The sequence below is a fragment of the Hypomesus nipponensis genome, chromosome 15 (assembly GCF_054491055.1).
Source record: "Hypomesus nipponensis isolate SF chromosome 15, ASM5449105v1, whole genome shotgun sequence".
Taxonomy (NCBI): Eukaryota; Metazoa; Chordata; class Actinopteri; order Osmeriformes; family Osmeridae; genus Hypomesus; species Hypomesus nipponensis.
In genome coordinates this window covers 12,895,861-12,923,634 of record NC_140375.1, presented here as the reverse complement: position 1 = coordinate 12,923,634, position 27,774 = coordinate 12,895,861, and the positions used below count along the sequence as shown (strand labels likewise).

The window sequence follows — 27,774 nt, the reverse complement described above, 5'->3', positions numbered from 1 at the left end:
AACATTCCATTCCGAATCCGAACACTGTCAGAGACAGATTTAGCAGCGCTGTCAGCGCAGTTCTTTTAGACCAGCATCGTAGTCTTTAAAGATGGTACCAGGAAACCATGATGTCGGACACAAAGTGTTTTTCCATTTCATTTTTCTGTCACTCTGTGAGTATCTTACATCTGTAAAGTTATGTATTCCTCTTCCTGAGATAAACACAGTGGGCTGCGTAGGCTGAAGTATTGTCCAGTTCAGGCACACCGTGTTGCTCATTTCTGTTTGAGCTAACTCGCTATATTGACTGTGTTTTCTGTTTTGATTCCGGTTTTAAAAGCGTTTAGGCAAATTGTGTTGGCAGACGTAACATTATACTTGTCACCACCATACATTTAAAGTGGAAAGTTTATTTATTTCAAACTTCATAGGCTAGGTTTTGTGGTTGCATGGACAATAGAATGCCCACTGTACGTTTATAACTGTATCTAGCTATTCTGCATGTTGCCAATACGAATATTGACATACTTTTGCAAGTAGTCTATGGACATTCCTGTAAGTTTAATGCCAATAGCGCTGCTCTGAATGCGACTTCCAAGGCAGCAACTCTTTCAGGAGCTGATAGCTTGCAATAAGGACGCTTAAATTATAGTTAACTGTAACAGAAGTGAAGATGTAGATGACAGATTGTCCTTAGCCTATATAAAATGTGAAGAAGAATAGACTGACTTTAAACTGACATGTGATTAGATTACTGAGCATCAACCTACTCTAGTTTGATGAAGAATTTGATTTCCAACGCGGTTGGCTACTTTGTAGGTTATTCGTCAGCTCGTTATGTGCCTAAGGCGCATTGCTTTGGCAGGAGATGGATGTGAGCCTTCGTCCTCCTTTTGAAAGTAGCCTTTTAGTTCTTACCTTCTGTCCCCGGGCCTTTCATTTAGACCTTGTGAGATGATCTTGCTATTTGTAAATTAGCCAATCTGCTTAGCTGTGTGTGTGCCTATTAATTACTAGTGACAATGACCTACTTTCATCATCACCTACCTAGACTATATGATTTTATATATTCCCCACCTTGACCCCACAATTCATCATTATCATCAGCAGGGGGACGCCATCTTTTCATGCTCCATACTCTCCACAAAGGCTTTTCCTTTTACCTAATAAGCTAGTTAAACAAAACTGTGTGTTCTCAAAAGGGAGAATTAGGGAGTGGATGTTGGGCTGTAAAATAGGCTATTCTATTGCTCAGAGATTCCCAACCTGTGGGCCGTGGCCCACTTGTGGTACAGGTGGGCCACCAAACCAATGAAAAGTATGAAACATTTATAAATATCAAAATATTTCTATATACTGTTGCTAAATGATTAGCCTATCAAAATTCTTACACATTTTAAAAAGACGTTTTGCCTTTAATTTATCATGACCTAAACGCAAAAAGTTATGCTTGGCACGTTGACGAAAGGCCAACAGACATTTCCGCCTTAACTTGCATACGCCCACTTCAATTACTTCAATCCACTATGCCCGCATCACTTCCGCATATAGCTTACACCAGGACAACAATTTCCGGTAGCGTGCTGTTAAGTTCGTTTTCAACGCCGTATTGAAGAGTTAGGGTTTTCTCCCCAAAATGACAATCAACAATGTATGTAGGATTATGTGTTGCTGCCCTTCAAGGGAAAGCGAAAAGGGTTTCAAATTGTACGTTTCGAGCCACATCGACAATAATGAAGGTAAGGTTAATTTAACTCGTACAGTAAAAGAAGCTAGGCTAGCTCTAGCCATCTTTGATTTGAGCAGTAACGTTAGCTAGGCTGGCTAGCTAACAATTTTGAGCTACGTTACTCTGTCTGCTTGCTTTTTAGTCATTAATGTTAACTCACATAAATAATTGGTCTGTCATATTTGTTCCCTATGGATAATGCAATGTAACATGTCTTTTATCCGTTTTTAACTAAAATCTTGAAACGGGAGAGATCTCCGTAAGGGCGACCTGTTATCATTCAATGAAAAAAAGTGAGAAGCTGAGCAATAGACAAGGGTTAACATAACCTTTTCTGGTTGTTAAAAGTCACGTTTCTAACTTCACCGGAAGATATAGACCTTGCCTGGCTTGGCCTGATGATGGACACTTTGTGTTCTTTGATCGCTCAAATAAATGTTGCCATGAAAGAGAGTTGTTTGCCTCCCGTGGTGTCGTTAAACATGATAAGCGCGAATTGAACGGATGTATTTTGAGGGAGGCGGCAAAAATATTTGAGCTAAGCAACTGGGCCACAATGTGGAAAAGGTCAGGAATGGCTGCTATAGTAGTGTATATTTTTTACATTTTGAAAATATTTATTTCAGTATTCTCATTCATGCCGTTTGATTATGACTGTAAATTCAACAAATTATAAACTAAATTATAAACAAAATAGTGTCAGAGTGAGAGGTAAGCAGCAAAAGCACTGTACCAGCTGACACACTTGGGCAGCATGGTACAGCTGGAGGCACACTGGGGCAGCATGAAATCTCTTGGCTCTGGTGGAGCTGCAGCTTGGCCCTGCTTATCAGAGGCAGTCAGTTCTGGGATTTGGCCTGGGGTGGACAGCCGTTGGCAAATGAAGGCGGAGAGCACCAGCCACATGTTATGTTGAGGAATCTACAAGTCTCACAGTGTTGATAGGCAAAATAACAGCATAGTATCTCAAACAGGTGTTGATTAGTTTGCTTGTATGTCTGCTAAATATTTATTTCAATTCTAATTGGATGTTTAGTAGGGTAGTTCATGTAGTCTCTTCATCTGGTCCTTTAAGATGTCTGTATAAGATTATCTGTGCTAGCTGAATGTTTCTTCCGTTTTTGCCTTTGTTGTATTAAGAAGACTGACATTTTGGGTTCATTCCAAACAACAAACAACTAGCCTAATGAGTTGAATGAAGCCTATTTCATGATGAACTAAGTTCATCATGAAATGTAGCTTTGTGACATTTCCTTTTTGGATGGTACTCAGTCAAAATCTATTTTTATGGTTTAACAGTATTTGATAACCATTTGGAGAAGCCTCAGCTTACATGTTGGGATATCAAGGTTTATGACTATTGTGGAATTAGTAGTTTGTGTTAGACCACACATTGTATAAAATATTTGAAGCCAGTGCTCATCTTTCTAATTAGCTTAGGATCAATGTATTCATGCAGCTATTGTAGTGTTTCTTATAAAACGATCAATGTTTGAACTTAAATAAATGATTAGGCTACCATTAGGAAAGAGAAGAAATTCCATTGTGAGACGGCAGCCAGTTGAAAAAGCTTTGTAGTCATAATCTGGCAAAATACATTTAATTGATGCTCAAGGACCCATGCCTGCATGAACAATAATGGGAACTATAATGACAGACAAAACTGCACAAAGAGCACTTGCTTCTGCCTTGTAGCCTTGTGGCTAAAATCAAAGCCAGGGAGTGCTCCTATTGTAGCTCATTTGGAGACATTGTAGAGAACAACACTAATTATGCACAGGGGGTGGTGTGGGGGGCTGGGGGTCCTGGAGAATGTCCTCGCAGCAGTGCTTGTGGCTTTGTGTAGGCTGTGCACGTGTGTTTGCAAAAGGCTTTCTCTCGCCTTCTTTTCATCTTACTCCAGGGACTTTCATGAAAGATGGCAAGTTTGTGACAGATGTAGCAGAATGTGTTGTGAACTTGGAAGTATTCCTGTAGGAAGCTGTTTTAAGCCAAATGTTGCATTTTTAATCCTCTCTGACAGAGTCCTGGAGACCAGATGAGAATGCAGTCTGTCTGCAATGATTTTGGGGGCAACTCATTTCTTTAATGTTATTCACTCAGTATTTTTCATTTAGTGGAATTGACTGGTTTCTTGTTTCTGAACCACACTTGGTTCCATTTATTTTATTGTCTCTTCAATCCCTGATTTAAAATTGGCTTCAATTTAAAGTGTCTTTTCTTCTTATAAACAAAGAAATCAAATGTATCTTAATTTGGAGAGCAGAGGACCCACACGATAAACACATTCTTTACCCACCAATAAAACAGATCTAATCCACAACATCCATGAAAGGTTCTCAGTAGTAGACATGTCCTTGGCTCCACAGCTGTCCAGCACCTGTGGGCTTCTCAGGCGTGAGTGTTGTCAGCCGGGGAGAGGGTACTGAGACATCGATGTTTGTGAAGGTTAAGGCTTTAGAGAGTTTCTGTAATTACTTTCTCCTGTCTGGTAAGCTGTAAGCAGCCAGTTTGTCTTTGAGTCAGCCTCCTGTTGATTTCTGATCTTTAGCCTAACTCTGGAGGCTGCTTTGCTTTCATTGAAACCTGTCCATGTTCCTGTTTTGGACTAATTAGCCTGCAGCTATGGCTGCACTCCTTGTGATTCTGTATTTTAATTGTGTGAATTTGGTCCTTGTGTTTTATTTCAGGTCTTCATATAATTCCTTTATCTAATAGTGGGTTCTTCTTAAGACTTGATCTAACCTAGTTTTTAACCAAGGAGTAAAATCTTTGAATTAGTACCACTTGTTGGTGTTATTTTAAAACCAATTAATTGTGGAGCAGAATTTTACAGGTCCATCAAACAAGAAACCAATAAATACATATAAAGCTGTTAAATGAAATGACAGCTAACATAATATCCCAGGTGTGGTTGAAATGATTAATGGTCATCATAAGTGTTTTTCGATACAGTACCTATTTCAGGGCTCGACATTAAGGCTTGTCCGCTTGTCCGGGACCTGTGGATTTTTTGTAGGGCAAGTGGAAGAGAACTTTACTTGTCCCACTGAACAAGTTAAAACGCAAACTAAATAAAATGCTATGTTACTTCACGTTATGTTCCAATTATTACGTCTATTTTACCGAATTTATGTGACCGAATTCTGTATTAGCAAAACACAAAATAAGTGACTTGGTCCCAAGATCTCTACAGACCGTGCAGCTAATTTAATGCTAAACACTTGAACGGGGGCTTATTACTTTAAAGAGGAATTATTTACTGTGTCATTGCAATTACACTATCAGGGCTTAAAACTTGACTTGCTCAAGTAGGCAAATGGCTAGTAGAACATTTCATAATAAATTCAGTAAATCAAGCAACGCTCTAAGACCCAGTGAAATTTTATACAGCTAGCAAACTAACGTTAGCTAGCATCGCTACGACATTGGTAGGCTATCCTCAGTATTTGCAAGCTATCTAAACTTATACTGTATCTAAAATAAGAGAAAGGGCCGCGAGAAGAGCTTTCACGGGTGTTCGCGTGTCTATGTTGCTTCACTCCGTGGGCCTGCACCTCGTCTATTACTGTTTACAACGTTAGCAGGACTACTTGGTTGGCGTTACCTTCTCAGCGTGAGAAGTACAAGGTTTGGTGTGAGAGCGTCTGAGCAGTGGCGATTCTAGGATCAGACCTCTAGGGGTGCTCAGCCCCCAATTAGAATGTGACATGAATACAGTGCCGTGCTAAACCCTCTTGCTATTATAAATCCCTAATTTCACTTAATAACATTTGATAAATTAATGTATTATTATGAAAAATATTGAATGAATGACTAACCCTAACTAAATATGTCCCTTTCTTCATGAACTACCAGCATCAAATGATAATAAAGAATAATATATATATATTTTTGTTAAACATTTTTTAGGGGTGCTTGAGCACCCCTAAAAAGGGTCTAAAATCACCACTGGTGTATAGCCTACTCTACAGCTGAATATTAGCTGATATTTAACTACATACATTAAACCGATACAAATGCTGCTAAAGCTTGCTAGGTACACAACTGCCGACGCTAGCAAACTAGAAACGTCAACACCATTTTAAAAATAAAATAAAATGATGAATCTTTACCCGGACAAGTGACTTTTGTGTCTGGACAAGTGAAACGTTAATGTCCAAAGGACAAGTGCCTCAAAAAGTTTATATCGAGCCCTCGCCTATTTTGTGCAATAGAGACTGATCTGCAGCGTAAAGAACACGTTTCGGCCTGCGTCACAAAGAGGTTTTAAACTAGACCGTTACTCCAGCTTGATTTAATGTGGACCAGAATGGAAACGCTCTTGTGCTCTGATGCTCCAGTATGTATTGATTTGGGATCCTCATGTGAAGGCCTTCTAGCCTCAGAATCAATAATTATGATTAGACAGAAGCTCTCTCTGCTCTAATTGTAAGCTTTCAACGATCAACGGTGTGCAGCATTCCATCAAAAAAACCCAGCTCAGACATGAAAGGCTCCCTAAGGCTACTTTTAAATCTCACGTTAACTAACCTTTTCTCAAAGATGAGACTCAACATCATTTTATCAAACTGTTTCCCATGGGGGACTCTTTGTAATGTCTTACTCAATTTTTCAGAAGACATGGGCAAGCCTCTCAGGCAAATGTGGTTTCTTATCCATGTAACCAAGTCTGTCTGCTGTTGAGAGATAGTCTGAATTTTGGTGTTAATATTCATAACATTCATAACATTTAATGTTTTGCTTGTTTTTTAGTTGCTGTCACAATTGCAGTTGGCAGCTCCAGAGAGGGATCTCAGGTAAGGACGCTCTGCTGCACTGCATCATGGTCCTATGCTAATTTCACTGAACCTTAATGGACTGTGACTAGTGTATTGCTAATTAGTATGCTTCTTATCCAGTCCCAGTTTCCCTTCTCCTGTTAAAGGCTTCAGTTCCAGAGCAACCAAAATAAAACCGATGCTTCTTTGGGTTGATCTCCCACTCCCCTTTCCCCTAGGTTAGAGCAGCAAATCTTTGCAACCCAATACAAATCCATACCTTTTCTTCTCTGCCTTTAGGATGATTTTGTTGTTCTTGTTTGTTGCTATTCTTTGAACTTCCATCTTAAAATATCATGAGCATGTTCAGTTGCTTTAATAGTTTCAGGCTGAGAGAACCATTTGACATGATTTTGGTTGAGGTGTTTAGCTTTACAGCGCTCTCTCTGGAAGATATTTTCTCCTGTTTACCTGTCAGGCCTTTCCACCTCTCTGATTTAATACTTAATTTACTCATTTTCGTCTAGCTGTTATCAGTTTTAAAATGGTTTGGGGCAGAAACAATTCACTAGTCAACAACTGCTGTACAGTGTAAAGGATGGGAGAGGTCTCCTGAGACAACATCACTGGCAGTCACCAGGTACTGTAGACCTCAGACACACTTTGACCACTGATTTCAACTTCAAAGGTCTTTTGCTTCTGTGATCAAGTAGGCAAGGAGTCTACATCTTTTGGATGAAAGCACACAAGGTCTTTACTTGAAAATAAACAGAGTTTCACAAAACAAAGGTCAGACGCTACACGGCCATTAGCATGAAACAAGAACAAGACTCCACAACAAAGTCGGAAACATCTCGGCTTATATAGCCGTCCTAATTAGTCCCAACACAAAACAGGTGCGTATTAGAATTCCGGTGACGCAGACCGGCGCACCGGTGACGCAGACCGTGACAGCTTCCCTCGAACTATCTGTGCTTTCAATTCAGTGCTCTGCCACTTCTCGTTTTTGCTGCCTCAAAACATGAACACAAAAAAGTAAGTAGGCCATGTGCTCCACATACTGTAAAATACAGTGACACAAGGTTCGTCTCCTGCCCATCTTAATGACAGGGATAAAAACACATAATTGAAGTAATTCATAACAAAAATAAATGAATTCTTTCAGCTTGTATCATTCACCTCCAGTAGAAGTTCTGGAAGTCCAGCAGGCCTGAATAATTCAGTCTCAGAGCAGAGTGGTAATGTAACATGATGGGCCTCTGCTGCCAGAGGCCCTGAGGTGACGGGTGATTGTAGATGGAGCACAGGGGGCAGGAAGCCAGCCTTGCCCTGCTTGTAACATCCTGGCCAATCAGAACCAGTAATCTGAGAATAGTCTCAGCGTGGACCCTTGATGGAATAGCACTTATTAAACAGGTTCAGGAAGATGTGCTCGAGTCTCCTTTTAACCCCAATTAAATATTGACACGGATCTCTCCACAGCCCGGGATGCATTGGTGAAGTCCAAGATGAGTTTTAATTGTGTGTGTGTGTGTGTGTGTGTTTTTGTCACATCAAAGGCACTCTCAGGGTAGGGAGATGGTCATTGAAGAATTTCTCCTCCTAAGAGATTTGTCTAAGCCTCCCTGATAGGTTGAATAGTGTGGATTCAGTGTAATCTGCTTTCAACACTACTAGGTTTTCAGGACCCCTCCTTAAAATGGCTGACAGCTCCTTGTCAGATTGGATTACTGGGAGCCCTGCTTACAAGGAGCAGTACCTGAGTGCAGTGGCAGAGAGAGAGACCACGAAGAGCACGCTCCTTGAGCTGAGAACAGTTCCTCCATCAGTAATGATGAAAACTCTGCTAGACTTGACCTTAACGCTCGCTGCCACTGTCTATAAAACCATTTACTGAAAGACGGTGTGTGGCCCACTCAGAGGAGTTGCATTCCTGAAATGTATCATGAAAGGCCTCTGGGAGATTTGCATTTCACTTCCAAAATATTTGACTGCCTTTCTCGTATCAGCAGTATTGCTATTCTGTACCCTGAAGGCTCTCTTTATAGAGTGACCCCTACAATATGAGAGAAGGTGTTGCCTGATCAAGGAGGTATTCAAGTGTTTAATTGCTTGTCTGAAATTACAGTCTATTATTAAGCCTTGAGCACAGATGTGTATCTGTGTGTGACAGTACAGTCTAGTCACTCGGGGAGGAGGGGGAGGGAGGAGGGGGTTGGGGGGGTCAAGGTTGTCTGGATCTGTATTCTCTACCTCGTTCAGTTGGAGGGACAGTGTGAGGCTTTTTTCCTTCTTTTACTCCTTGTCGCAGCTAGTCTAAAATACTGTGAAAAACTGGAAAACAAAAATGACAGGACACACACACACTCACTTAAACACAAACAGATTCTGTCCATTTCCTCGCAGACTTCTAATGAATGAATTCATCAAAGTGGTCACCTTGATTCCCTCGATGGCAGAGTTGCTTCTCTGCAGCTTAGTGCTGCTGGGAGGGAGGGAGGGGCATCTCCTGCAGCTGCCAGAGGCAGCAGAGAGCAAGCCTGCAGGTGGAGACACAGATGATTCTGGAGCTCGTGCCTCTGTCCGCAGCTCTATTTGGGAACAGGTGAATGGCATATTCATGGTTCTGTTTAGCCATGTGTACTGTCAATGGCTGTGACAGTACACAGCCAGTGACAGGCTGTTTATCTCCTCTGTGAATCAGAATCCAGTATTTGACAGGCTTTTTTTGGTTGCTGTTGCTGGAAATAGTGCCCATTACAGTTGTCAGTTACATATATATTTTTTATTTAGACCAATAACTGGGCAGAATTCTTTCTTAGAAGCTATGAATATACAGTATTCTAAAGACCCCAGGCTGCCAACTCATCTCTTTTGGATCAGGGCTTCAGAAGGAGCAGCGTTTGAGAACATGAGGCAGAACCCATGGGTCTGACTCCAACTACTGCGCCTAATTAGGGCAATGTCTTTTTACCCACCGATGGCACTAAATCAAATCAGTCTTCACGTGATCTTGTTTTCCCCTGCATACATTTACAGCTCACTCTGATCAGCTCAAAACTCTGACAACTCAGCGTGCCTGCGACCCTACAAGCATCATGGAATGTTTTATTCCTGTTGTTCATCTTTTCTTCATTTTCCCAAGCTTCCTGTTCGTCAGCTTCCTCAAGTGGATACCTGTCGGAGTTCCTCATTAAGGGTTTGATGAATATTACAGAGAAGGAAGGAAGTAGGGGAAATGTGGGTGAGGCGGAAAAGTGCTGTTTTGACAGGTGCCAGGTTGCTGCATTTGTGACAGGAAATGAGTTGAGCGAATGACTCCGCTTCTCTGTTGTTATATGGGTGGTCTCTTGAGTGACTTTAAATAGATAGCCTCCTCTGCTTGGAACTGACTCCGATGGCCACCACCCAGCTCTGTGATTCAGTGCCCCCCTCAGTGGTGCAGTGACAACGTGCCACACCCGACTCTGTGTGTGAATTTATGACTTGTTTAAATTGGTCTCCCCTCAGGGGCCCGGGAGTGGAGTAATTGTTAGTCTAGAGGTAGTCATAAATCAGAAACATGTCTGACTTTGTCATTATCTATTAATACTCTGCTGCTTCTGCTACCCAGCTCCAGAGTAGGAGGAAGCCAGAACAAGCACGTTCTCCCCATAGACTGAAACATGTTTCCTGCAAGACAGAGGTGAAAAGAAAGCTTTTCAAAGTTGTCTGAGAAGTGATTGATTTACACATCCCTCCATGGTCTGCTGCTAGCACCGCCTGACAGCTCTGGAGGAGTCGTGGTACCAACAGCCTTAATTGAGCCGAGAGCTTCGAGCCAAAGAGCTTCGAAGCCGCAGGCGCAAAGCCCACACAATTAGGATGAACTAATGACAAGGAGTAGTATCCATTATTCCTATCTAGGAACCCACAGGGGTTTTCTACATTTCGCATAGCTTAAAGAGGAAGTTAGCGAGCTGAGATAGGGAAGTGTAATTATGACTCGGCCTCTGATTTACTCCGCTCATTAAGCTACATGTCAGTCAGTCTCACACTTACTTTTCTCGGTTGTTTATAAGGCGTTCGTTTTGGCGTGTGATGTGAAAAGATGCTGCTGATATGTCGACGAGCCAACCTGCATGCTTGATGTCAGTAAGTAATTTCTCTGTCCGTCTTTTCAGAGCCAAGATGAGGTGGATGTCATCTATGACAGTCAGCTGGGTAAGTCTTTCAGTTTTATCCATCAATCAGAGATGCCAATGGTTTCCTTGTTCTGTACTGTATTTAGCTGTTGGGTAATAGTGCATGCTATTGATTTGTCAAACAAATTAATAGTAATGCAGTCATTTGACATATCTCTGACCATGTTCATTTATTTAGTGTATGTTCTAAACCCATGATATTGTATATGGATGATGGATCACAGTTTGGAGTGTGATACAACTTCTTTCAGATGCATCAATGCAAATGAGGGTAATCCAGCATGACACTCAATAGAAAATTAAAGAGGCTTTAAACTTGCCCATTCTCTTGTTTCAATTATGGAATTGATGTCAGTAAGATGAGGCCATATGCTTTTTCTTACTAGTTAAACTAAGGGTTTGGAGGAACATTCTGAGGCTTTAAATGCGTGAAATGAGTTGTAAGAATGCTTTAATAAGTCCATCCCATTCTGAAGGGCTCTCTGTTGGGTGTCTGTTTTAGATATATCTTGTTTTATCACAGCTGAAAATTGGGTGTTAAAAAACCCCTGCAAAGCGATATAAATCCCAATCTCTTACAGAAACGTAAGTGAATGACTGAAGACGTAGTTTTCAAATTATTGATTTGACAGTAGAGACTCAAAAACAGAGTGAAATTGAAGACCCGGTGTTCGCCTTTCATGGTTGAGAGAGCTTGCACATTTTCAGAGCACTTCGTCTGTGAATGATTTTCCTCAACCTGCAGAGGAGTCTCTGGACCTCTGCCTCTTTCAACTGGGTCACCACGGAAACAAAGGCCTGCAATAACAAGTTTATAATGCCCTAATTTGGCACCTTAGCAAAGGACACAAACACAGACAGTTATCTGAATGGATCAAGCTATCTGGCAGTGCCATAGTAATTCCCTTTGTAACACCATAGAGGCAGTGCCAGTCTGAGCTGGGGGTATTGTTTGTGGGCCTGGAATTCCAGAAAGGAATAAATGAAAGCAGCACATCAAGGCAGGACTTTCTTTGTTAAACATCTTGGTGAAGATCAAACGGCAGGACTGGCCTACTTATTTGTGTGCATCTATGGGCATCCTTTGGAAAACATTGGACAAAGATCAAGACATTGTATTGCTCCTGCAGTGCTGCAGGCTTTATATAGTTTGTTGTTCATGTACTTCAGAGAGAAACCCCCCCAAAAAGCGCTGCATCTGCACTAAGAGAGAACCTACTAACACAATGTCTGCTAAGTGTATAGGGAAGTGTCTTCACACTTTCCCCTGACTGTATACCAGGAATACCATGGTTACTTGTCAGTGCAACCTCAACTTACTCTGTAGAATGTTTTCTCCCGTTATGCACCTAGACGTTCTGTATAGGCTAGGCCTACGTGGTGTTTGTATAAATGATGATAGCCATAAAGAGAATTAGGTGTGGCTAAGCATCGAGTGCAGCGTTGTCCTCCCTATCAGGGGTTTCATATCCATGCAATGGCTGCGAGCCAGAACATGAGAGATGTACTTCCCTGCTGACAGAAGTCAAACTGAGCAGCAAACGCTCTCCTGAAATATGTAGCAGCTTAAGATAGCCACACAGTCAACACATTTCAAAAGCTCATACGTTATCATCAGAACAATGTGGGAGTACTTGTCAAGAGTGCTTGTTGGTGTGCACCTCGAGAGAAAACCGTTCACTGCCTTCCTAGCTGTACTCCAACCACCCTGTCTTATCTCTGAACTGTACTGACCTGTGGTATATCTCATACATCAAGACATCATACTCTACTGAAGGAGATACATGAGAAACACAGCAGCAGCGCTGGATCCATTGCTCCCATGTTTCCAGGTGGTTCCCTTTTCTCTGGAACAGAACAGTGCAGTGTGTGTTGGTGAGATCACCTGATCTTCGTTATCTTATTCAAAGGTGTGCAGTTTTAAGGCTGATGATGGGAGTGAGGTTTTGGAATCTGTTCAAACTAAATTGCCTCTGGGTCCTGAATTATTGATGCAAAGTAGGGGGTTTAAGGCTGCCTTCAACACTCATTAGTCTTTACCAGAGTTGTCCACAGAGAGTGGAATGTAGCATTTATAATGAGCATGATTAAACTAGCCAGAAGACCCTCTCCGAACTTCAGGTGTTGAAACTAGTCTGGTTTTTTATACCCATTACTAGGACAGAATTGTAATGAGCTAATTATTTTTTCGGTCCCCTTTCTCTTTTTTTTCTCCTCTCCAAATCACAGAGAGGTATTTAGAACAGTGACCTTTCCAACCGTAAGATGAAAGTTAAACAGACCGTGCTCGCGATTGATCTGAAGGCAGGCCAATTAAAAGCCAGTATGGATATGAGAGGAAACCGTTTCAGTTAGGTATTGTACGACACACACTGCTGACCAGATGGCTTTTGGTAAATATTAATTCTATTCAAGTTGGCTGAATCCAACTCCCCACTGGGCTTTATTGAATTTGTACTTTTGGATAGAATATGCCCTCATGCCCTGAGGGTTGGTATTGTAAATTGTAAATGGTGGTGCTGTGTGGTGTGACGGTCATGGCTGGTTTGCCCCCCCCCCCCCCCCCCCCCCCCCCCCACAGCAGCTCGGTGCTCCTGATGAGGTCCGTGCGTGAGATGCAGCTTTCGGACGTAAACAGGGAGAGATGTCACGATTTTCATGGAAAATATTCCAGGGCGCCTTGTCCATAGGGGGAACCCAATAATGTGAGTCATTGGAGCGAGACAGGTTTTACACCGACACAATCAGCAGCTGGGCGAGGATGCATTTTCTCGCCCCTCATAGAAATGAGCTATTGACATCCTCTCTCTTCTGCGGTGATTGCCGGAGATAGACAACTACCTGTGCAATGACGCCGTCATTGTTCTCCAAACAGTTTCATGGTCTCACTTGTGGAGTTGCAGCATTACAAAAGCCGAAGCAGAATGGAATTTTTCAACATCAAACCGTTTCTCTTGAAATGGCGCCATTGATCAGATTCCCATGCTTTGTGTTTTTCTTTGCTTAGCGTTTTGAATTTTCTATGAGACTAAACAACTTGCTGTCACATAGCTAGTCAAAGACCCACTTTCTTATACATGGTCTTTATTTTTTTCTTCCCAGTGATGCTTTGTGTGTGTGTGTGTGTGTGTGTGTGTGAGAGCTTGTGTAGAAGCCTGGGGCTGTAGTAAGGACTTAGGTGACCGTTTTTGTGACTCCCCTCACCTGCTCTTTGACGCTGATGGAGTTGACAGAGCTACAGGAGTGGCCAGGGGGCACAGAGCTCTGCCCCTCACCCTGCCTACCTCACCCATTCCCTCTTCCCCTTGCCTCCCCTCTACCTCTCTCCCCTTCCCTCTTCCCCTCCCTTGCCCCTCCTCCTTCCTTCACCCCTCTTACCCTCTGCCTCCCACCCCAACTACCCTCTGCCCCTCACCTCTTACCCTCTGCATCTCATCCCTCCTGCCCTCACCCCTCTCCCCCCTCCTTTCCTTCTTCCTTCACTCCTCCCTTCCTTCTTCTGCCCCTCACCCCTCTGCCCTTCTGCCTCTCTCCTCCCCGCCACCCCTCTGCCACCCTGCTTTGAGGAAGTGTCAGCATTGATTTGTGTCACTGAGGTGAAAGCTCTGCAGGGACCAGACACCACATGCACAAAGATACTACATTTAGCATTGAAGCATGCATTCAGTCACAGACACAAACACGGATGACCTGCAGCATGCACACTGTGGAACTTTCTTTTTGAAGCTTAACTTCTTGTATTTTTCTCTCTTTCTTTCCACAAAGTTGTAGAAAATACCAGCACACACTCTCTACAGATCCTCCCAGAGCTTGCTACTGGGCAGAAGATGATAGTGTTGGAAGGCTAACTCCATGCGGTTTGAAAGGGAGAGAAGGGGTAGCAGTCCTTTGTGTCTCATTCCAGCCAATATATCTCAGGGCAGATACAGTCTTTTTTATCTATAGTGGGGCCCTCCTGTGGAATACAGATTGGGTCGGAGGAAAGAGGAGAACACCAGACTCATATGCTTTCCAGTACTTGGATCAGACAACGGCACGGCAAAAATAAAACACGTGTTTCTGGTATGACCAGAGCCAGGCTGCTATCTCCCCCACCACCTTCTCTGTCATTCACCCCAGTTTAATTCCTCTCTGCCAGGGGGGGTTCCATAAGCGCTTCCTCGTGTCATTGAGAAGGGCTTTGCAGCGTCTTTTTGGCACAAGAGCTGCTGTTTAAAATGTTTTGCTCTACAAGTCGATCGATTTATTGACGGCTTGCTTTGCCTGGCACGGCCAGATCCTGGGTGTCAGGCATTAGTAACAAAGGAGATTGTTACTGTAGGGGAGTGGGCAGGAAGTGGAACAAGATGGGTTAGGAGGTAAGAGCAGCTGGAACAGAATGTCTCCTCCCTCCCCCTCTACCTTGTTGTGTGATGATTAATCGAAACCCATTAGTGTGAAGCCTGGGCCTCTGAATTCCCTCTTATTAGGTTCTTATTTTACTTCCACTCTCTGCTCTGCTCTGACTCAGGTATTAGGCTACCCACACTATGAGGGATTGGCATCATGCTTATCTGATCCTTGCACCACATTCAGGCAGCTGCTGCTACTGCTGCGCTTTGCATTATCAGGTGGAGGGTGTATAACAGCACCTCGGGGCTAACACACACACTTCCACATCCCTGTGTGATTCCCACAGCACCACATCACACACACACCCTCTCTCTCTCGCCGACGGATTGACTCACTCACACACACACACACATACATCTCTCTCTCTCTCTCTCTCTCTCTCTCTCTCTCTCTCTCTCTCTCTCTCTCTCTCTCTCTCTCACTGACTTATTGACTCTCACACACACAAACACACAAAATATGCTTGTGCTTTCCTTCTCTCAAGCATACGAGCGCGCGCACACACACATACACACAAACATTGAAGCCAGAGAGAAGGACATTTAGAGGGTGTCTAGCGGGGTGAAATACTATTCTGTCTAAGGGTCTCTAAGAGTAAATACTGTCTCTAAGGATCTCTAAGAGTAAATATAGTCTCTAAGCATTTCAGAGAGTATATATTCTGTTTAAGGATCTCTAAAGAGTATTCTTTCAGAGCTGAGCTACAGGGGATGTAGGGTCTTAGAGATGGACATGATCAGATTTAGCAGGCAAATTTGACCAGGGCCATGGATCCATGCGAGCACATACCGACACTAAATTAAAAACAGATGGCACTGATGCAGTGTTTACCCTTGACCCCAGTGCTAATATCTCAGCCCACCGTTGCAATGGGTTGTGTGATAGAATTGAAAAGGAGGCAATGCATCCAATTCTGCCAATGTCAGCACTTTTCCTGCACATTTTTCTCTTTTTTTTTCCTCTCTCGCTCTCCCCTCTTTCTCTTTCCATCTCTCTTGCTCTCCCCCTCTCTCTTCTCTTGGGGTCTAGCACAACTGTCTTGAAGGGATGATTACAGTGCTGTCACTAGCTGCTGTGACTTGTTTGGGCTGTGAATAATGGTTCAGTGTTTCTCGGCACCGTATTAGAAAGCTTTATAGCGGCACCAGTGCAGATCATGGTGATTTATGACAGCCAATTCTTCCCTTATGACTACATTCTGTGGGTATACTTAGCCAGCTAATTAAAATGTCTGGAACTTCAGGAAGGGAGAGTGACTTGCCAGCTGCGTACGTGTGTTTGTTTGAGGCCACGCTAACACGTGTTCAGGTCCAGCTCTCGAAAGGCCGCAAATCATGACAGCAAGAGCTGTTTGTCCTGGTCACCTGGGCTTGAAGAGCTGGGCTCCCTTGGTTTTCTTGTCCTCCACGCCTGGACACGTCCTGTGGTCCTGCCACTTGGCAGGCCAGGGTCAGATGGCTGCCTTGTGGTCACAGCTCCCTGAGCGAGGCGCTGGGAAGTTGATTGTATGTACGTGAAAGATGGCTTAGAGGATTCGGTAGAGTGGGTCGGTGTAACTCCAGTGAACAGTGTGATAAACAAGATGACACGCATGCCTCACTCCCCTTAATCCCTTAGCCACCAGCTGTGATTGTATTGACTGGGAGGGCGATATGGAGACTTGTTTAACACACTCATGTCCATTGCCATTGATGTGGTACATGATCCAAGATCCATCATTACTTTTCTGTCGGTTGGTTCACATGAAGCTAGACCGCATTAATGAGCCTGTTTTATTGGCCTATGAAGATGACTATGATGATATGTAAACATGTCATCCGCACTGAGAAGGTACACTCCACCGAGAGTGATAGAGGTAGTTAAACTGACTTTGTTTGACTGCCTCAGGAAGTTATCGACTGGCTCCATGTCAATCTCATACTCATTATGCAGAGGGGTACTCTGTAATGTTTACAGTGCAGCTGTGTCAGTCAGAGGCCGACAGCTGGGCTGTGTGCTGTGTCGGCAGCTTGCGTGTTGTGCCACTGCATACCAGGACTCATCTGACTAAAGATCATTCTAGAAACCTCCAAGTCTGCTTGTCCTGCCATTTACTCTTCTCGTCACGTAGCCAAACGAAGCTCTCGGTGGGGGGGATGAACGAGCCTCAACAGAGGCCCTGAGAGAGCGTGTGTCTTGGGGGTTTTATACTCCAAATGAACACATCTCCACCACGGTGCGGTTCCTTCTACACAGATGGAGTTCTGAGGAATTGTTCTGTGATCTGTGTTTTTCCGAGCGTAGCTGATCTGATGACCCGCTTTGATCCTCGTGGTTGTGTGGTGTGTTTCAGACCTGCGGGAGATAGTGTTTGTCATCCAGAGCCAGAGAAACTCCTTCCATGTGAGACAGGCGGAGAGACGGAGAGCCGATCTGCTCCACCAGGCGGAGAGCCTCTCTATGGTAACAGTGCCACATGCCACACACACCCCTACTCCCCCCACCCCCACACAGAACAAGCCATCCAGCCATCAATCCATCAATCCACCCAAACACACACAACCCTTTCACTCCACAAACATACAGAACCCCTCCACACACCCCCCCCCCCACACACACACACACATTTAGACCCACAAGGAAAAGGTGTGCAAAGTGAGTGTTCACCAACAAGGCTGCCCTTCTGTAGTTAGTATTGATGCCACATGGTGTCAGCATTGCTTTGGTGGAGGCGGACTGCAGAATCACCTCAGACAGACATTCTGTTTCTATTCATTAAACATCCTCTCCAATGGCCTGTAAATATATAAAACATTATTAGATAACGTACATTTAGTTCAACACTGAAACTGGAGCAAACCGGGTGTTGTTCACATCATCTCTGACCCAGTTTCTGGCATTGTCAGTTGAGACACTGAAGGGAATTGGCTTGCTCTGCATCTTGTCAATGATGACTTGGTCCACTGATTCCACCACTTTTCAGATCATCTCTGGGATCCATTCCTTCTTCTTTCTGCATCAGCTCTGCTCTCCTGGTCATTGATGTACATTTCAAAGAGATCCTGGCTATGGACACTGTCCCCTCCAGTCATCTACCTTAAGAGTATCTGCTGATAAAGGGTCCCCATATTAACCAACAGTGGTGTTGGTCAACGTCCTCATGTCTTCATGCTTGTGGGACGTCATAAAGCATAAACAGCACCAGTTCACAACACCCAATTTCTTCAATTCACTTGAATGGAAAGCAGCTGACCGTACCTGGCCCTGACGCACCACTCCGGTGGTGGTGGAGAAACCTGTGCGTATGGGGCCAGGTGATGAGATGTAGACTGGCAGGCTTATGGGCTTCCCTGCGAGGAACAGGAGAGGGCCAGGCAGTGACAGCCACTCAGACCATCTCATTACTCTGTCTTCAGCGTGTGTGCAGGTGGAGACAAAGCCCTCGTAAGTCTCCTTCGTGATTAAAGTGCAGCTTCCCGTATTTCCTCGATGGCAGGCTGGCCTCTGACCCCCTCCATGTTCCCCTGAGTCTCAATGCAATCATGTGCTGTTCATCATGGCCATATCCACACAGGGAAGGGTTCTCGGGTGTTGATTAGGAGTCTGCATGTTCTCGGGGGGGGCGTGGGAGCAGCACGACACACACTCCTCAGCTCAAGTGTCCTCTGTCCGACACATGGATGAGTCATTAAAGTGTTACATATGTAGTCACAGCTGCATGCCCGTAGACTCATCGCGGTATCTGGGAGAACGGCAAGTGCAGATCAGAGGTGTCGGTTTTAAATCGACGTCCTCGTAATGCCAATAGCCTAGCGAATGTTGTCTTGAGTGTCTGCCAACGTCAGGTTAGTAATTCAGCTCGATGAACGTGCACAGAGGAGGTTTTGTTCCATAGTGCAGACATAGTGAATCTACTTTGGTAAATAATAATAGAAAGGTATATATGGCTGTCACAGTATTTATTTAGATTACATATGGTTGTAGTATTTCATTTAGATCTAAGAAATGACAATCATTTGACAGTGTGTCCACGAGTATGTGCTCAATGGCCTTATGCCTCGGTGACGTCACTTCCTGTGAGGGAGGTCTTCTCCTTAGCAGAGCTGTGAGCCGGTGTTTGTGTAAATGTCTTATTGTCCTATGTGTGTGTCTGCAGGCCGTCCCTACTGTACTGCTTCTTCACAGTCTGTCAGACAGCGAGGGAGACTGGAGTATCCTACCTCTGCTTCCTCAGTAAGTGCTCGTGAGCTGTCAGCCTTGAGAGAGAAGCCATCAGTGAGGCTCACCTCCGCAACTGCTGCTGGTGCTCCCTGGCTGTGTCAACGTTCACAGGGCTGCTTGCGTGTTTCAGGGTCAGCAACCCTCATTTAAACCCAGACAAGAGCGAGCCTTGATTAAAGAAGATGTACCGAGTTTTTGCTCACGTTCCGTGCAACCATTAACCTTAGAAACATTTCCTCATTTGATAAGACCGCTGCAAGGTCACAATAACTTTTTTTTTAATGATAAACTGACATGGCTATTAATAAAGTGATTGGATTCCAGGTTTTATGTGAAATGTTTCCATCGACCCTGAAGTTCATTCAGGGCGTTGTGCTCATCATCCTCAGCTTATCTTCTACCTTTAAAAAGAACTCCTCCTGGATTCTGTTCCTGGAGGAGGAAACCAATGTGAGGTTGACCAAACTTGTTCAAGTCCTCATGAAGTTTGACAGAAGTAAGGTAAGTTTGTCGTCTTTGCAATTGCATGCTAGTCATTTAGCAGACACATTTATCCATAGGGACATACAAACAAGTGTGTGTAGAAAGTGCAGCAGAAAATCAAGGACTAGAAGTGTGTAGTCGTGTAAACAGTATTTTGGTAGTCAGAGTCAATGAACGGTCTATAATTACCAGGCACAGTGGGGGAAAAAAAATCTAATCTCCGCTACCAGGCAGAGTGCGACTAATATCTCAGCTACACTGCTGCAAGACATTGGCACAACCGGATCTCTAAACAACATGCAGAGAAAGGACAAATGTACAGTTAGCAGAAGTAATGGGTTTTTGCAGTAATGTACTGCCACATGCTGCTTTCAGTGCCCTGAAGCCAAGCAGAAGATAGTTAGTCCAGGTCGAGCTTCTTCAGGTGCTTCATTGGTTGTTGTTGTCCTGTGGTGGATAATGTGTGCTTGCAATCAACTCTTTGCTGTAATTTTGTTTTTATCAAAACATTAGAGAAGAGGGAAACACTTTAAAGTTAGGTTACATTAATTTTCCTGTAACTACATACAAACGTGTAAGGTGGCACAGTACAGGCTGAGTGAGCGGGTGTTCGTGGTAAGAAGATGTTAAGGGTGAGTTGAAGGTTGTGACCAAAAAAAGATCCATATTAAAATCCACTTAGCACTGGAAAGCACAACCTCCCCATACCAAGTTTGAGTTGTGTAATAATATAGTGCTAATCAGTCCTTCCTAGCTACAATGTTGTTACAATTGGTATTGCTATGTATTGACTTTAAATGGTAGCTAATGTAACCATAATGTAAAGTGTTGCTGAGAGCTTAAGCAACAGCAGTCATTTAAAATTCTATGGTAATTACGTATACTTTATGTTCTGAGCCTGCAAGAAACATCAGTGAAGGTTCAAATTGGGTTTCTTACTTCTCTTGGACTGGAATTCAATATATTGTCATTCCCCTCAGACAGGCCATGGTTGTGAAGACGTGGGATATTTACAGCATCTTTATGGCTTGCTTCGTTGCACACCTCACTCTGACAGCACAGAGCTGTAAAACTACCATGGCCTTTGTAATTTATAACCCATTGTAACCTTGTCCAGAAGCGTATTCCGTGTGAAAATGTCCTTAGTGTTGTTCCTGGCTAATTGGAGAAAGTAGAAGTATGACGCGTGTATCACACCCACCCCCGATGGTCCTGATCTGATCTGGGAGAACTAACTTGGCCGATACATCGGACCTATCCTGTTTGATATGCTTACAGACAGACCAGATCATTACAATTGACCAGACTTGCTGGTGCATATTTTTTTGCAGCATCTTCATTGATTTTCAATCTGCTGTCTCAAAGCAGAGCCTAAAGTCAATGTTCTAATCTATGTAGAATTTAGTCTGATGGGTATGGGTCTGAGGTATTAGCAAACCGTCGTCACCATGTTAGCATGCCAAACTAAGTCCATTTCCATGCACCGTTGTAGATGTGTGTTGTGTTGTGGAGGATGACCGGCTGTTCTGGTGATGTGTGTCCATCCTTCAGGAGTGGTTCCTCGGTAAGCCTCTCTACGACGAGGAGTCCACCATCATACATCACTACGCCTTTGCTGAGAATCCCAAAGTGTTCAAATACCCCGACTTTGCTGCGTCCTGGGCCCTGAGCACACCCCTTATTAACAGGTAAGCCTATTCCTGTTCCTCTATTCCTGTTGCAGCCAATCAAGGCCATTTTTAGAGGTTTCCAGATGACTAACACACGCTAATCTGATATTTCAGGCTTGCAAAAAAAGTAAGAGAGGACCCTCTCAAATCAGACTTCACCATCGACCTGAAGCACGAGGTGAGCTATTACACCAGCATGGGTCCTTCTGATGAAAATTGTCGGTCGAGTAGATTTTATCTTGCTTTATAATTGGTGTGACCGCAGTTTCTTATTTTAACCAGCTGCCCATTCCGTTTCCTGCACCTCTTGTTAAAGTCAGAACAGACTTCAATTCAATTCAAGTATCTGCATGTATTTGTCTCCTGTCCTCTCACCGTAGCGGTGTTGCAGCTTATTTATATTCGTCATCTTGTATATCCTGCCTGCCACACATACGTGTGGGTCCACATATGCTCTGTCCTTGTGACTCCTCCATGTCTTCCTCTGTTATTTTGGAACCTTTCAGAGAGCGAAGCTTCTGCTTGATCTCACCCTCCGTCTATCCTCAGTATTCATCACCTCTTTGGTTTAAAGATGTCACAGTACCAATGGCCGAGTTCCGAATTGGAAGTTCTGATAAGACTTTATTCAATTACAGTTCTCGATACTCATTGAGATACCACAGCGTGGAAAAAAGATTAGGAAATCAATACTGTCCATTCTTTCCATTTGTTGAGATGTGGTATCGGATGGCGCTCATGGGCATGTGGCTGTGTTGTAGATTGCACTGTTCATCTGGGAGGATGGGAAGGGCCTCCGCCTGACCGCCGTGCCCGAGCTGTGCACTGAGCCAGAGGACTCTCCCAGAGCCCAGCACTGCGCCACCTTCCTCAGCCGGCTCTCCCTGTGTGTGGGTACCTCGACCGTCCTCACCTCTCACTCCCACAGGCCCTGATGGAAGACAGCACACACAGAGCACTTCGTACTGGTGATCGACGTTACCACTTGACTGTAACGGTCATTAAAGTACAGAACAACTTCCTCTCATGTAATGTGTCGTATTTATGATGGGTTTCATGGAAACTGTCCCTGTAGAATCTAGTTAGGTGTAGGAAGGCTAAAGCAGTGTTACTTTCCCCACAAAACACATCACAACTGCTGAGGATGTAGTGTCTGTATCCGATGTGTTCGTAGGCAATTAAAATGGTCTATGACAGTAAAAAAGGCATCTCGAAAACAGGTTGTTCCATGGTTGCTCTTTAAACATCTTCTACCTTTTCTCCACTCATTTTTACCTCAACTCACCGCCTCTCGTTTGATGATAGAAAACGTCCTCCGCATTCCCTCCCTATATCCCAACAGGCAGAGGAGGACTGACAGCAGGGAACACGACATCCTTTCAACATTAGAGAGTTAAAGACTGAGACCAGAGGGCGTGAATTCTAATAATTGCCAGTTCCCATTCAGCATTAAGACAAATCGTCCTGCTCTGGAGATTCATCCAATGCATTTGAACCCTTCGAAATATGATGTGTTACCAGCTTCCTAAGTCTGTGCAATATTGTAAATGTTGGTTCAATCTCTCTGCTTTTATCTAAGGGTGAGCCTGCGAAGAAGGAAGACATTTTTGTTGCCGTGAAAACATGCAAAAGGTTTCATGCTGAGAGACGTGAGTCACACCCCATCTGAGCTGCTAAACTTGCTGACTGGGGACTCTGCAGATGGGGGCCATTTACAGTTGACATTCCTCTGAAATATTCATGTAGACATTGGGTGTTGCTCGTCCTCAGAAAGATTTACCGCACTTGTAACCTTGTATGAAATGGGTGACTTTAAGTGCTTATTCTTGTGACCTGCTTCATATCTTGTGGGTTACTTGGTATGGGTTCTGGTGGAGTGGCATGGTCTGTGTTGAGACAAATGTTTCCAAATGTGTTCCCTTCATCCGTCATGTGGTAATGGCTCTCCTGGGGAGAGATAGAGAGAGGAGGAGGATTCCAGACATGACATGTAACACACCCTCAAGTTGCTCTGGTCAGACCCTAACACAGGAAAACATCAACTAAGCTTTGAAACATCACCTAAAAATGATTCTTCACTCCTTGTTACTGTGGGTGTCATGGTGGTGTTGGATAAGCTTTTAGTACCTCAAATCTATAAAAGATTAATGAGACAGATAAAGTGCTGCAGTTTGACGCCAGTAGAATCTTGAAAATTCTGCATTAGATCCAAATGACAAATGACCTGCTCTCCCAAACAGCCATCATTGATGTGTCCTCTGTCAGGTCATTAGACATACTCTGATTTTACAGCGCTCGTTTTCTCATTAACATTTCCCCCAATTGACTCCACTTTCCACCCATGTGGAAATTCTGTTTTGCACAAGAGAGACTTTAGATAAGCTCGAAAGTCGTAGTAAATGTTCCATATCGTGTGTGTTCTGAACATGACCAATTACAATCAATAATGAAATGATAAATAATGTCACTCTGCCTGTGTATGTTGAGCTTATGTAGTACCATGTGTAGTTAGGACTGTGTGTGGTAGACTGCGTAGTTGGGCCTGTGTGTGTGGTATTGATTCGCTATTTTCCCTCCTGTCTTGCCGCAGTCCCAGTGGTGAAGAAGACCTGGGAAAAAGAGGCGTCTCTACTCGAGTACTACAGCGACCATGCTGATCCTTCTATACCCACCATCAACCTGGGAATACCCAACACTGAGAGAGGTTAGTCTCTACCTACCATGACCCTGGGAATACCCAACACTGAGAGAGGTTAGTCTCTACCTACCATGACCTTGGGAATACCCAACACTGAGAGAGGTTAGTCTCTACCTACCATGACCTTGGGAATACCCAACACTGAGAAAGGTTAGTCTCTAGCTACCATGACCCTGGGCGTACCCAACACTGAGAGAGGTGAGTCTCTACCCACCATGACCCTGGGCGTACCCAACACTGAGAGAGGTGAGTCTCTACCCACCATGACCCTGGGCGTACCCAACACTGAGAGAGGTGAGTCTCTACCCACCATGACCCTGGGCGTACCCAACACTGAGAGAGGTGAGTCTCTACCCACCATGACCCTGGGCGTACCCAACACTGAGAGAGGTGAGTCTCTACCCACCATGACCCTGGGCGTACCCAACACTGAGAGAGGTGAGTCTCTACCCACCATGACCCTGGGCGTACCCAACACTGAGAGAGGTGAGTCTCTACCCACCATGACCCTGGGCGTACCCAACACTGAGAGAGGTGAGTCTCTACCCACCATGACCCTGGGCGTACCCAACACTGAGAGAGGTGAGTCTCTACCCACCATGACCCTGGGCGTACCCAACACTGAGAGAGGTGAGTCTCTACCCACCATGACCCTGGGCGTACCCAACACTGAGAGAGGTGAGTCTCTACCCACCATGACCCTGGGCGTACCCAACACTGAGAGAAGGCAGTGTGTCAGACCCATCTAGTCTCACTACCAGAATGAGGTACTGTATCAATAGGCTTTGGGTACATTGTTTGCATCTGTTTTGCTTTGCTGTTTATGCATGAATTTGTTAATTGAGCGTCGTGTTTTATGCCACAATCTGCACATTTCCAAATGGTTGGCTCTCTTCTGCTGTTTACCAAGTCTAATGACCTGAGTCATTTTCATTCAGCCAGCTGTAGAAGGGCAGACCTCAGGCAAAAGGTTTGTGTAATAGGGGATAATCATTTCATAAAATTTCATAAAAACTCTTTCCTAACTCTAACATAACTCTATGCATTTCATAACTGACAATCCCATGGCTGTGGATTTGTTTGTGAACATTTGTTGTTTTTGTTTTTAAACTTGAAAACAGAGCATTACACTCATCAGTAGTTGAGGCATGATTGACTTTAGCCCTCCGTGTCTGCTGTTGTAAAGCTTTCATAGTTCATAAACGATCCTTTTCATTGTCTTCTCATTATAATGATTAGATGAATGCCTCATTGGCCGCTGGCGGGAGATTGTGTGTAATTGAAGTTGTATAGTGCCATTTCCTCTAAAGATTGCAGTGTGTGTAGCAGGTCCTGCCATAGACACCACCCACTACTCTGAACTGACTCCAAGGGCAGCAATTACTGTAATTATGAATATTCAATGCTTAGCTGATATGTAAATCAAACACCATGACTCATGTAGCCTACTGCAGTGATGAAAGAGAGCCCTTTATGGATTTTCTTCAATGGAGAGTTTTATTGTGTATATTGTAGCATATTTTCAAGCCAAGTGAATTAACCCGTTTCATTGATTAACAGTGTGTGGGACAGGGCAGCCTCTGATTCTATCAGTTCCCGAGGCAACTGTTTAGTAGTTCTGCCACAGAACACAAGGCTCTGTTGCCGTCGGAGACTTGTCCAATGGTTCCCCCTATTGGTACCTACAAGCATTGAATTGAACCATCGTTGACCTGCTCTGCAGGACATTGTGGGAAAACGTTTGCCATCCTGGAGAGATTTGTCAGTGATGCGGTGCCAGAGACCAGCTGGCTACTGATTGTGGATGATGACACACTCATCAGGTAGGACATCATCGGTATCATTACAACAAGGGATTCAATCACTGGTCTGAATGTCACTTGTTGCGCGCCATGAACCGAGCTTTAATTATCTCGGGATTCCAAATTGCTCGACATATACAGTAGCCAAGTACAACGTTCACGCTAGCCGGGCCAAAATATCTCCCTTTCACTCTTATGCCAACCATGGATGTGTGTGGAGGCCTGACTATGTAGCCTGAGTGTGTGGGATGTGTGTGCTCTGTGCCCCCCTCCTCCAGTCTCCCCAGGCTGCAGGCCCTGCTCAGCTGCTACGACGCGGCTGAGCCCGTGTGCCTGGGCGAGAGGTACGGCTACGGCCTGAGCCAGGGAGGCTACAGCTACATCACCGGTGGAGGAGGGTGGGTCCCCCGCGCAGCCGCTCTCGCTCAACTCGTTTCGCCGCGTCACACCGCGGCGGCCATCTTGTCCCCGGCGGTGTGTTCACCCGTGTCGTGTCCTCTGTTGTGTCCAGCATGGTGTTCAGCAGGGAGGCGGTGGTCAGGCTGATGAGGAGTGGCTGTAAGTGTTACAGTGACGACGCTCCCGACGACATGGTGCTGGGGATGTGCCTCAATGCCCTGGCGCTGCCCATCACGCACAGCCCTCTGTTCCACCAGGTAACCATCACGCTGTCTGAGGCTCCAGCTTATTCCACCAGACTCAATCCACTTATCTTATTAATGTGGTAGGCCTGATTAATTAGTCTGCAAGACTCTGTTTACCAAAATGGCTGTTTTCGTGTAAATATAGCCAATGACCTCACTCTGTATTTCTGTAGTTAGTCTTTTTCTGGTGCAGTTCCCCTCCGTGCCACGGCTTGACTGGTCTGCTCTGTGTGTGTGTTCTCCAGGCACGACCAGACGATTACGCCAAAGACTTTCTGGCCCACCAGGTCCCCATCTCCTTCCACAAACACTGGAATGTCGACCCCATAGTGGTCTTCAATACGTGGCTGAAGGATGACATCAGGACGACGACAGATGGATCAAATGGTAGCATTAAGGAGGAGTTATAATGATTCAGGCACACAACTCACCTGTGCGTGTCTGAGTGTGTTTGTGTTGTGTGTGTGTGTGAGAGAGAATATGCAAGTCTAGGTCCAAATGTCTGTATTTCGTGAAGTCATGGACAAGAATTGTCCCCAGGTTCTTTTATTGTTGTAAATGTTTTATATATTGTGAATCTTGCTGAGATGCATAAGGAAGGAGCATGCAAGCCTCTGTCCATGACTTGAGGTTCTCCAACTTTTTGATTGCTGTTTTAACTGAATTTTAGGTTATTTAGTTTGTGTGAAAACATGAATCTTGTCTGTGAATATTTACTATATTTTATTGTATAGGTATAGATAATCTATCCCTTGCAATATTTAGATACTAAGAGCATATTTCAGTGTTAATAACGCTGTATAATGTGTTACATTTTGATAATAAAAGTTTCTTTATTTAAAAACGAGTGTCTGGTTTTATATTAGTGTAGCATAATATATCTTTGGAAAATGTTCATGATTGAGCTGTAGTATAGACAATTTAACCAGAAAAAAGGCATTCTCGGTCAAAACTGGTGTTGCTGTGTTTCAGTTGACCTGCTGCTGAGTTGTTATTGTCCAGTTAAGCAGCAGGAAAATAATCTCAGCTGAACCAACAAGTTATTTTAGAAAATAATACAGAAAGATAAAAATATATATTGCAGAAATATATTCTTAAAAAATGGGTTATTACCTTCACCAAGATTTTCTATTCCTTTTAAGAAGTGAATGAGGTTATTTTCCTCTTCCCAGCGTCCTCTCACGGTCACTGTGAATGTGACAAAACAATTTCCTGCTCAGACTGGTAGGT

The 27,774-nt window shown here is 44.2% G+C and overlaps 2 protein-coding genes across 3 annotated transcripts; both read left to right on the top strand.

Annotated features, from left to right (window-relative positions):
* On the top strand, positions 1-27,388 carry b3glcta (beta 3-glucosyltransferase a). 2 transcript variants are annotated; one of them, XM_084674675.1, is made up of 15 exons: positions 1-155; positions 6,467-6,510; positions 10,635-10,674; positions 17,380-17,489; positions 19,183-19,259; positions 19,637-19,748; positions 21,282-21,418; positions 21,515-21,578; positions 22,162-22,290; positions 22,980-23,049; positions 23,991-24,104; positions 25,822-25,921; positions 26,179-26,298; positions 26,412-26,556; positions 26,790-27,388. In XM_084674675.1, the coding sequence occupies exons 1-15, from the start codon at positions 92-94 to the stop codon at positions 26,952-26,954; spliced, it is 1,491 nt and encodes a 496-aa protein (XP_084530801.1). In that variant the 5' UTR covers positions 1-91; the 3' UTR covers positions 26,955-27,388. The 2 variants fall into 2 exon arrangements, with proteins under 2 accessions (XP_084530801.1, XP_084530802.1); XM_084674676.1 differs by lacking the exon at positions 17,380-17,489.
* On the top strand, positions 24,226-25,824 carry LOC146257587 (uncharacterized). Its single transcript, XM_084674677.1, has 2 exons — positions 24,226-25,483; positions 25,659-25,824. The coding sequence occupies exon 1, from the start codon at positions 24,266-24,268 to the stop codon at positions 24,845-24,847; it is 582 nt and encodes a 193-aa protein (XP_084530803.1). The 5' UTR covers positions 24,226-24,265; the 3' UTR covers positions 24,848-25,483; positions 25,659-25,824.
* Positions 27,389-27,774: the final 386 nt, after the last annotated feature.

Coding starts and splice junctions, on each gene's coding strand:
- LOC146257587 (XM_084674677.1), top strand. CDS start 24,266: ATGACCCTGGGCGTACCCAACACTGAGAGAGGTGAGTCTCTACCCACC.
- b3glcta (XM_084674675.1), top strand. CDS start 92: ATGGTACCAGGAAACCATGATGTCGGACACAAAGTGTTTTTCCATTTC. Junction 156..6,466: donor TTTCATTTTTCTGTCACTCT/GTGAGTATCTTA, acceptor CTTGTTTTTTAG/TTGCTGTCACAATTGCAGTT. Junction 21,579..22,161: donor CCATCGACCTGAAGCACGAG/GTGAGCTATTAC, acceptor GCTGTGTTGTAG/ATTGCACTGTTCATCTGGGA.